Consider the following 12,049-nt stretch of genomic DNA (forward strand, 5'->3'; position numbering starts at 1 on the left):
CATCTTCCATCACAGACAGCCATCCATCATCGACGTCAGCCACAGGGAGGTAAGCCAGAGCTGAACACATTCTTATACACAACCGCACGTCTGGATCTGTTTTGTAATCGTTTGTCAGTCCCAACTCCTGCACCTTTCGCCACAAACAATTGGTTAAAGTGATAATTACAACCACTGATCTGAGCCTCGGGAAATACTTTCTTCAGAGACGCTATTGCTGCTGCACGTACGCAAATGTCGCTAATTCTGGTAAACAAATTAGAAATCGTAAGGAAAAATCCAAGCAGTGTCGCTTATGACGAAAAGAAACAACAGTTTTTGCCTTAGTGTCGCAAATGACGGTGTCGGAAATGTCGGAACTCCGAGGCACATAGTGGTTCGGATCCCACTTTAAACTGTAGGTCCAGTCCCGATTAGCCTTACTGTGCATAAAGTAGACTTAAAACACCAAATCAATCATTCAATAAATAATAGTCGTAAATCTGCGCGCGCACACACACACACGCTAGAAAAAGAACCGTTCAAGCTAAGACAATTTGGGGATGTAATGCTGATATCGTATTGTGATAAATGACCAAACAAATGACGTTCCATGTAAACAATCAGTTTGCGCAGGTTTGATAGAACGGCGAAGGATCTGACATCCACTAGAACAGCGGAGAGGGGTAATTTTGACTCATAAGAAATGCATTAAAAAATTATTTTAGAATAGAAACATATTTTTAATTTATATTATTTTCTGTGCTGTATGTGTTATAATCAAAGTGTTTAGTTGCTTTGTGACACATTTTGGTTACAAATAAAAATTATAATAAACAAGTGAACACTCCAGAATACGCAACATTTCACCACGAGAAATTGCTACTTGATGCGACATGTTCCCGGTCCAAGAACACTACCTATATGACGACATATAATCTGTGGCAAGTGTGAACATGCTAAAGACAGGTTGACACAGGAACCGCAACCTAACGCTGATATTGCAGCACGCATAAATTAAACGTTACAAGGGTCAAATTGACCCCTCCCGCTGTTCTAGGAGTATAACATGGAATTTCACAGAAATAAATTATGTTTTGTAGATTTTAATATACCATCTTTCAATGGACAAAGAATTATGAAAAGTCACAAAATTTCGACGAAGAAATAATAAAAACGGGATAGTTATTAAAGAAACGCCGTTCTAGTGTTAAGAAAGTGCCGTTCAACGACACCATATTATCTGCTTGGCTAAAAAAGGAAGCAAATCAAAGGTATAGTGAACATTTAGCATAATTGAAGGGAAAGCTAATGGAAGCATTCGGTACACACTGTCAAAATAATTGCTCAATCTCCACGAACAAAGGCTCCGTTTCATGGTAATTAGGCTTTGTTTCACGAGGGAAAAACGGCTTGAATGAAATTTCGGAAAGAGCGCCAGGTTTCAGTATAATTCTCTGCGTTTGATTCTGTGAGGTTTCGGTTCATAAATTACGTAAATGGCGACGAAGTGAGGGGTAAATTACGGTGCTAAATGTATAACCTGGCAATAAAACTAAGACAATTGCCTATGCCTGGTAAAAGAGCCTTGCGAAACGAGGTAACAATTAATGTGATTTATCTCGTTGTTCCTTTCCCTTTGGATTCTATAAGCGTGCAAGAGATAGAGAGCCCTTGCACATAAGTCTCGTGTATGGTGGCGCCACATTTTCATGACGGTCTGATTGATACTTGTATAAGGTGGGATGTGTAGAGGTGGAACTGTCGAACGCTTTTTTTTGTGTTCGAATACCAGTGATGAGCGTCTACACGTAAACAACCATACTCTACATTCTACACGTAGACTATTTTATACACGTAGATTACGTAATATATGTAAGCAACATGGCGAAAGGTGATAACTTAGCAAAGGGCACCTTGGAATTAAAAGAAAATTATACTGCGTATCAGTCGCTGATGTGCGAGGAGAACTTTTCATACCCTTTCTTCCAAGTTCGAACAATTTCTCAGCTAGGAAGATACTTAATGTAGGAAATATTATAGTGTTTTATGGGAAAAGACCACTCTTTTCTCACGACTGCCATCTGTTGTTGTTTTTTGCATACTATTTGTCTTCTTCCATAGTTGATAATAGAAGAGAAGATAAATTTTGTTGTAAATAGGATTCTTTTCATTTCGTTAGGAACCAATATAGTTGAAAATGTCACTTTCCTTTCATGAAACCCTTGAAAATGCACTTTAGATTGTCTACGTAGTTTATGTAAACTACAACCCAATGTAATCTACGCGTAGATTACGTGTAGACAACGCATGTAGACGTAAACTTATAGTCTACGGCACATCACTGTCGAATACTTAATATATTGTTTAGTGTATCTTGATAGGTTTGGTTGTCAGCTTCACAATAATTATATGCTTTGTAAACTATAGCATAAAGGGCATTCCGAGAGAAGGTTGTGGGTTCAGTCCCCCTCCGAAATAGTTTTGAAGTAATGTTAATAACAACACATCATGAATAATTCCTTTCTACTGCCACCCGGCACGTATCTAGAAATATGTTTCGGGTGAGGGATCCGAACCAACTGTCTCAAAATAATAATAATATTGATGATATAGTAGTAATAATAATAATGTTTAAACAAAAATAATTATTTCATTAAATTAATTAAAATAGTATTAATGAAAATATTCAAATTAGTTAATATTTTATTCTTATTACATGAATAGGTAAAAGGACGATATAAGAATACTGATATAACAGCACGTGTTCATTATCTAGCTTACGTGTTCGGCAACATTTGTACAAAAAACACTTCCCTGGCAAGGAAATTGATGTCAAATAGGTAAAGAATTGAATATTTATGATAGATCCACTTGACGAAAAGTAAAGTTCCCGGTGATATTTTATGAATGTTACGTTGTAAGTAGTAATAACTTTTACATAAATCTACTTTGTCCGTAATTCAAAATAGTATGATTATAATATAATCTATGCCTTCCAATAAGTTTGGCGGAAATAAATAACCCTCGATAAAAAACGATTATATTTTCATTACTTTTAATTTTAGTTATTTTATTATTTCATTATTTTCATTATTTAATTTTTGTAATTAGTAAGTCTTTCTGGGGGGTCCTGACCCCCTGGACCCCCTCTAAATACGTTCTTGACTGCCACTTCTTTCATATTTATTAAAACATTGTCATTAACAGTGTACAATATGAATAATAATTTCTGTTGGCCTAAGTACGGGAAAATGACTGATTAATCAGGAGATTCATAGTTACGGTAATTAAAATATTTGAAGCTGTCTCCAATACATTTAATTCTGACCATCAGTGTAAATTGAAAATAATATGCAAATAAGACTGCCAGGTATTACATGCACCAAAAATAACAGTTGAAAACAGTATATACATAATTTAAAAGCAGAATTATTTAAAAATAAGAAAATCACAGAAAAAATAATATAATATGGGTATGATGAATTTATAAGCGTGTGCATATGAATCTAATCTATACTATAGAACTAATAATAGAAACAATTTGATTAAGTATAACGGAAAATAGTATTAAACAACGACTAATATAAGTTAATCTAAACATTATATCGTTATTTACTCAAATCAAGGATTGAGATGATCACATTTGAAAGGACAAGACAATACTAGCTTCAGAAATAAATTCACTTTGTGAAATAAAATCTAATTGTCAATTGAAATATTTATGGAGTAAGTTTGTGGCTATTGCATTTTTATGGAAGGATAAAATTACCCCTGGCAAGGTTGGAAACTTTCCCGTGTTGCCAGGAATAGCAATGCGTGACGTCATCTTGTGCTCCTTGAATATGCAGACGATCCCACCTCTACGTAACCATCTCGTTGGGTTGGGTTTGTCGGTAGAAATGAAAGTGTATGTTGTTCTTTCTTTTCGGAGTTCTTTTGGGAAAGAGAAAGGCGTGGGAAGCGACATCTCTTGGAGTACGTCAGCTCATTCTTGTACCGATTGTTTTGTCCTTTCTCTGCCATCTCTTTCGAACAGCGGATGAAATTGGTGTACAACACCTCGTACCACAGACTCGGCGACACGAGTGACGCGAACTCGGATACGAGAACAGGCTGCTAACATGACACCCTCCTCCCCCCCCCCCTAAAAAAATCGCCCACTTTCATGGGACCTTGTGTGAAAGTTGAGGACAAGAAGACGGTCCTGGAACTAAATGTTCCTTTTTTCCTTCCGAGCTAGTAACATGCAAAAAAGAACCGCGATTCTTTTGTTTTTTCTTTCCTTTAGAAAAAAGTAGTCCATGTTCTGGTAGAAGTATCACTATTCTAAGGACATGCTCAGGGAGGACTGACGTGTTGTGTTTGGAAAGTAACTCCGTTAGTCACTTTAAAAAGTAACAAGTTACCTTCACTCTTACTTTACTCTAGACAACCCGTATTACGTGTTTCATTTTTAAATTGCAATCGAGTGTTATTTTTTCAATGACATCAAAAAGTAAACATTAAGTTGAGAAGCTATAGCTACTAGGAACATCATTGGCGTATCCGGCGGGGAACAAGGTGGCACTTGCCTACCTGAAAAACGAGTGGTGAAAAATTCCATTCCGATCATTGGGCTTTTTATGTGGAAAGTATCATCTTCGCGATTAACCAAAAGTGGCAGAAAATCGAAGTGAATAAAGCAAATTAATCAATCAATAAATTATGCGAAAAGTAAAATAAACGTTAATCCATTTTAAAACAATTAAAAATAAAGCATTGGCCTCTCCTGGAAAAAATGTTTCACCCGGAATGAAAGTTTCATTGCCCTCATAGAAAATATCTGGATACGTGATAGAAGATAGACTTTTTGCACAATGTGAAACTTATCACAGATAGCTAGAATCACAAGAAGGTACACTTGAATGCTTTAAAAGGAAGTCTAGATAGATGAAGATTTTCATAATTGGGAATATCATAGCGGTTTCTTGAAAAGAAAGAGGAATTTTTTGAAGCGGCTGCAGCCCTAATACAAACCGTAAAATCTCGAGAGGCAAATTTATAACCTGCAACTAGTTGAGGAAACTTGCGGTAGAGGACACTACCGGGCAGCAACAAACAGAGACGTCTGCGGTGAAAGCGTCAACTACTTGCGCTGGAGAAACTTCACGTTGGTCTCCTTCCTTGGTTCGTAATGATTTTATTCGTGTTTTATTTTTTCATCACACATACCTGGTCAGTAGTGAATGTAATCGACACAAAACTGGCCTTTGCGGCGAAGTGGTTAGAGTAACGAAATATGAAGTCCGATGATTTAACTATATCACATTCATAATTACCATGAAATGGATATTCGTGGAGATTTTAGCTACCTAAAAGATCACGCATTAAATATTTGGCCTCATGAGGCCTCCTTCATCCTCCAAAAAAGAATATTGGCTACGACAGCCACTCTGTTGAAGTAAAAGATATGTTCACTTTCCTATTTCATTTATTTATCAGAGATTCAGATTATTTTAATTGAGTTTCCATAAGCTATTACCCTGACACATATACGGAACGAAACATGAGAAGGTGGTGTATTTGGGGTAAAGTAGTGTGTGTGTGTGGGGCGGGGCTTTGGGGGAAGTATATTACTATTGTACAGTACGTCCGTCTACCATTGTGACATCATCTCGATAACTTTCTTCACCGTGGCTCCTGGTAGTTTGTTTGCAGGGGTACAGAAAACTGCGCTACGCCACTGGTCTGTTGTTCTGTCTATCCACTTGATCTTCAACATAGAATCTTCTTTCGAAGGTTTACAGTCATTTCTTTTGTAGAGTTATGCACTATCCGTCCATTGCCTGAAGCATATATGAGTACTTTATTGTGCATGAGTGTAGTTCATATGTTCTTTTCTTTTTTTCCAGCGCTGTCGACCCCGTCCCAGTTCCAGTCGTGGAGCCTCCTCTCAAGGGATTCCACATTCTCCTTATCATCTGCGCCATCTTCTTCCTGAGTCTTCTGCTCCTGGGGTTGGGCTGCTCCTACTACTGCCTGAAGAGAAGGAACATCCGAGTGGTGAGGAGGCGACCTTTCTCGTCCGGAACAGGTTCGGAGATCACGAAGCTTTCTGGGTCCACCTTGGGCAACCTGTCCATGTTCGAGGGACTGAAGATTCCCAGGGCACACGCCACGAGCACTTCCGGATCCGAAGCGGCTCTCATCAGCGGCTCCGGGGAGCAATCCGACACCCTTCCGAGCGACTACCCTTCCGAGTCCCCAAGCTCTCTGCATTCCGAGGTGGAAGACGTCGACACCCGCAGCCTGAGACAAGACACCGTCAGCTCCGGCTCGTACGAGAACAAAGGCTTCGTGGACGAGAGATCCAGCTATTACTCCGACACTTTTGCTCATAGCGAAGGCGAGATTATCGCCCCTCCGACTATAGTGGTACCAAAACCTGAACCTAAATTCGATGTTTCTCTTAGAGTCAAGAGGGCGCCCCCTCCACCCCCACCGCACATCGAAGCCATGCAGATCCAAGAGAGGAACCTCACCACCATCTTGGAGCGGGAGGAGAATGTAAGGACAGAAAAACAAAAGACTACCTTCACGTACGTCCCTGAGATCCACCCACCCCCGACAGTCTACACTAGGATCAAGAAGGAGCCGGAACCTATTGACGAGTGGTCTCAGGGCGAAGACACTATTGATCACAGGAGAAGGTCACTCACGAGCCTCAATACTGAGATGACTGACACTAGGTCCATGACGGAAATCGTCGAGTCGACATCCAAGAGGTACATCCCTCCGCCACCTGAAACGCCCCCACCCCCTCCCCCGATGCCTCATCACCTCTCCCTCTACAGCACCGACATAGAACAGGCGGCCGAGCTGCAGACGTCCAGCATCGTTCCTAGGCAACCGGAAATCACAACCCAGACCGTGGACGATGTCTACCTGAAGACCATCACCGAGACCAAGACTGTCGAGGACATCGAGCGCCACAAGCGAGAGATCACAGAGTATCACATGAAGCCGCGCATACAGCCTCCTCCTCCAAAATGGGACGTTGTGATAAGGAACTACCCCGCGCCGAATCAAGCCAGCGAGACTCAAGGTCCAGAGTGGGAGAGATTCTCCGAACCATCAGAGAGTGGCTCCGAGCATCCAGGAGCGCTAACGGACGTCGACGAACCCGACATGGCCACGGGAACCACGGAGTCTCCAAAGACGAACTGGGACGTCCTCATCAGAGTCCTGGACCCTCCTCACGTTGAGCAAGCCCAAATTGAAGTCCTTACCGAGGAGGACAAGGAAAAGTGGAGGCAGATCATCACCACGGAGTCCACCTTGAGGACTCTCCTCACCGAGGCCACAGTCAAGGAAGACTACGAGAAGATCCGAAAGGACCAACGCTACGAGAAGCTGTTCGAACCGAAGAAGTGGGACGTCATCATCCGTGTCCTGGCACCGCCTGAGGAACCTCGCCAGTCCAGCAACATCCCGTCCCGTTACAGAAAGAAATCCGACTGGGACACCAGGAGCCGACGAAGCTCGCTGCCGACTCTGTACGAGTATGACTCGGATGGTGGGTCCTCCGTAAGAACCAGAGGCCCAGATTCCATATCCGGATCAACGTACGGCATGGAACCTCCGTTCAGATCTCGCAGAACTTCCAGATCCAGTCTACGCTCGGACATGGACGTCCGGTCAATGACTGAGGTGACTGTGGACTTCGCCCGCATGGAGACGGACACCCTCAGCGATGTCAGCGGACCTAGCTACAAGGGACACCGCTTGGACGTTCTCGACGACATGCCGTCCGAGGACGACATGGGAAGCCTCGTGAGGTCCGCTAGCCAGCCGTCTCTCGCCAGAAGCGCCTCCGAGTTCACGGAGCATTGGGTAGCCGAGCGCGAGTCTAGCATGCAAAGGTGGGGTGGATATCCGTCTAGCCCTGAGCTCGACACTCGCTCAACTCGAAGTCGATCGACCGTAGGAAGCAGGAGAATGCTGGAAAGATCTTCCACAGAGATCCTTATCAGCGGTGCATCGATGAGACAAGATTATGAAGATGCATCGTGGTACGGAGAGGGGGACAGCATAAGCAGCTACAATAGGCTTAATTAATATTCACACATTATAATTCAATAACAACCCGAGGCATAATAAACCCACATATACACATAAGATAATCAAGTTTTCATTCAAATATTATTGACATTCAGATCAAGAAACTAAAAAAAGCTAACGATTTTACATTTTGTGACAATTGCAAACAGTTGTCATAACCTGGACATAAGGTTTATTGCTATATCTCAACACTGAAAAGGTGATACACCCAACGGCAAATTGTCCATCACCATTTTCATTCAACATTCAATCTGTTTTCCACAACGTGATGATCAAAAACGTCAATGAGTAGAGGACATCTGCTTCGAATCAAAATAATTCCGTTCCTTAAAACAACACAGGATCTAGAATGGAAAATAATTACAATAGTGATGGGCAATTTGCCATTACATCAAAAACAAAACCGTTGGGGTAATATATACACCATGATGCTTCTTAACACGAAAACATGGTTGCAAAATCGAACAAGTAATAAAACGAACTAGTGTAAGGATTTAACTGACAATAGAAACAATAAAACTAATCCTAGCACAAATTGAAAATTCTGATAACCAGTGCCAAGAAAGCTTTGTAGAATGAGAGAATGAACTAATCGAGTGACCAAATTATATTTTTATGTAAAACAGAAACGCTTTTATTCGATTTTTAACTGTTACAAGGCGTGAGAGACATTTTAAAGAGTGAATGTGTGTTTTTATAGTATGTTGATGTGAATGGTTGTGCATTATATGTTTGCCTAATAACAGTAACGGAACTTCAAGTATCATCAACCATCACTTGAAAAGTGAATGGTGATGTGGAAGAAGACATTTGATCCGCTGACTGGTAAATTCTAACACAAAGTTGTGTTAACTTTTTAAAAAAATATGTGCTTAAGTAAAGCGAAGTTTTCCTATCTATATTTTTACACTAAAACGCGTATAGTTATGTACTGTACAAATCCTTGCACAGTACAAGCACCAATGTTTTCATTATCTACTCTACATAGATATAATCTCTTGACTCCTAGAGTAGAACTGGAGACGTTGGTGTAACCATAAATGGGTTATTAACATTCACTAAATGTAAGCCAATCGCCAAAGGTGATTGGTAGGTGCTTTTCCTACTTATTAACCATTAACCTATCCCTGATAGATCACGTTTACATTTTCAACCGTGCTTCATTTTCAATTGTTTTGCTTTTTTGTTAACAAACTTCCTGCCCTGTCTTTCGCAGATGTACATTATTTATATTAAATAATTTTGCAATAGTCCAGCTAGAAATCAATACAGCAATGTCGATGTGCAACATTATCGTTTAAGTAACGATTCTGTAGTGCTATTGTGATGCAAGTCATGAATGCAAGATCTATGTGCATGAAATTGTGACTTTGAAGATGATCATTTAGTCGTTGGGACCAATTTCTATGTTACGTCGTGGTGTATTGATGACTGTATTAGATGTTATAGTTATAATTTCGCTCACTATTGACAACGAAATGCAGACAATGACTAACATTATAGAATTGTTAAATGCTTTCTTGTTTTGAGAGTATGCGACCAATGTCACGAAACAGTTATGCATGCTAACTCATCTTACTCATAATTATGGATCATTTTTTGAATACATTGTTAACTCACTTATGGTTTACTAAAAAGAAAACTAATAATCTTTCAGTGAAAATAAGTAAAATGATTCAAAAACAGGTACGAAATGCATGAACAATTATGTTTTCCGAGGAATAAATAAATAAATAGAAGTATTAATATTTTTTTATAAATATGGATTTTGTGTCAATAAATTTCAAAAAAATGTTTCTTGAAAATTAGAACTGTGTGATTTATGATGAAATTCTTCCATTCCACAACTATTACTTCAGTCATGTAACAAGCAATGTAATAAAATAAAAATTATTTCTTTTTAAAAATTAAGTGTTTTTCTTTTGTATATTCATAACCACTATATTCTATGAAATATACATGTATCTACTTTTCCCAGCCAGTTAAATAATACTCAATATCCTGCCTGCCTTAAACTCGTGTAAATTCATTACACGAGGCACAGAAAAACTTTACAGGGTCAAAAATATGTTAAACTTGAGATTTGAAATCTTGCAATTGCTATTTGCTCAGTGAAGAATAACAGCATAGTAACCCCCAAGATGACATATTTGTAAGTTATTTTCCTTTTTGTTCACTATAATTTCGGCAAATAGCATCCGCCAGAAATCGATACCCTGGGCTGTTCATTCTGTAATTCGTAATAGTAGTAAAACAGGCAAGATATATATTTACATACCTGTCCCGTAGGTGTTCAAATATTAATTTTCTTTCATAAATTCAATAACAGAGAATTTGCACTCTTCCAGGAACAAGCCAACTAAAGTTGGAAGAAATATTTGTCAGTTCTTGACGTTCTGAAGCTAGCAACCAAGTTGCATTGTTTTCCCCCCTTCATATCACTCTACCAGGTACATCTTGTAGAGTAGGATGCATAAGTATTACAAAGCAAATTGACCATCAGCATGTTCATGCATTTTATTTTCCGGATTGAAACAAAACGTCAAACAAGCTGCTTACAACCTCTGAACCAGCATACGTAAAAAAACAATCCTTAACAACATGTAGGATGCAAGAGAAAAGTGATTCAAAATAGTCATGGACAATATGCTGAACAATACTTGTGCATCCTTACTGTACGCCCCTACCTCTGCCCTTCCCCCGTTCCGCCGCCACTGCTCGCAAGACAGAGCGTTGTCTCCTCAAGATGAAAGTAAGTGAAATACAACGATCTGAACATTTTGTTGACTCAAGGCGCCGCCACCGGGTAAATACTGAACTATTTGAAGCTCTCTCGGCACTCCTCAATTTCAGGCGATGCTTACACGTAAGAGCGAGCGATTACCAATTTCACCTTGAATGTTTTCCCTGTGAAAGCGAAAGTTGTGTTCTTTTCTGCTGCCAATGGTGCTTGTTGATGTACTGTCTGCACACTTATGCACTTTCTCGCTGTGCACATCCCTTTCTTCAATTAACACAGACGACATGCACAGACGCTGACAAAGAAAAAGCTAGAACGAAATCAATGTTTCAGACCCTAGGGAGGTTTAACACGAAGTACGAGGTCTCGCGCCACATACAAATAATTAATTGTTTGTGAACGGTTTGTTAAGAGTTAATAGGACACCGGTGCCATCAATTAAGCAACTAATCTCATTCTTTCTTTACTTGTTTTGACATGAAAGGGTCCCCGGTTCGAATCCCAGCCTGAGTATGGGTATTCCTTGTAAGTGTTTCTTTAATTTGATTACTAACAGTGATTATATCATTATACCGGGTGAGTCACCTAAAATTACCACCGGAAATATTTCGTGAACAACAATAAATATTGAAAACTGCTTTCGCAGATATAAAGGTATGAGCGGGGCTCATGAAATTAGCTGACACAATACGTTCAACTACGTACGTAAGGAAGTACGATTTTCAACACAAACTTAGTTTTTCAAATGCCGTCGTGCATACAGCTTGCACGCTTGTGCTGCATTTTTCCTACCCTCGCCATATCATCTCGGCCTTTTCAGAGTTTGAAAAAACGTATGGTTAATCCGTGTACTTTGTTACGCCCTTGCTTCTTAGATAAAATTGATAAATCAATTAGAAAGAAAGATAAAAATGTACGAGTATAAGATGCAAAGTTTAAAAGTTGAAAACTTCAAGATTTGTCATGACCAAACGAGAAGAGCATGTTTGTTCCGGTGTACTAAAAATTATCACGTAAGTGAATGGGCGCCAATTAAAAATTAGGAAGATGTTAATGTACTAGTCTATATGTATGTAACTCATGGTGGAATGTTTAAAATTTATACTTTTTAATGTACAATTATTTGTTAACTCAGAAAGATCTGTCAGATCCTTTTAGATAATTTGTCAAAGCTTACTTATGTTCAAACTACACATTTTATTGTAAGCCGCAGTTGTTGGAACGTAA

The 12,049-nt window shown here is 39.6% G+C and overlaps 1 protein-coding gene across 1 annotated transcript in view; it reads left to right on the forward strand.

The window, feature by feature from the left end:
- Nucleotides 1-9,953, forward strand: part of pot (zona pellucida domain protein papillote) — a 139,839-nt gene extending 129,886 nt beyond the window's left edge. The window contains exon 5 of the mRNA XM_083110111.1: nucleotides 5,874-9,953. Within this exon, the coding sequence (XP_082966237.1) occupies nucleotides 5,874-8,079 (2,206 nt within the window). The 3' untranslated portion in view covers nucleotides 8,080-9,953. The remainder of the gene's footprint in view (nucleotides 1-5,873) is intronic.
- The last annotated feature ends 2,096 nt before the right edge of the window (nucleotides 9,954-12,049 follow it).

This window comes from Lepisma saccharinum, chromosome 23 (genome assembly GCF_977018435.1).
Source record: "Lepisma saccharinum chromosome 23, izLepSacc3.1, whole genome shotgun sequence".
In the NCBI taxonomy this organism is placed as follows: domain Eukaryota; kingdom Metazoa; phylum Arthropoda; class Insecta; order Zygentoma; family Lepismatidae; genus Lepisma; species Lepisma saccharinum.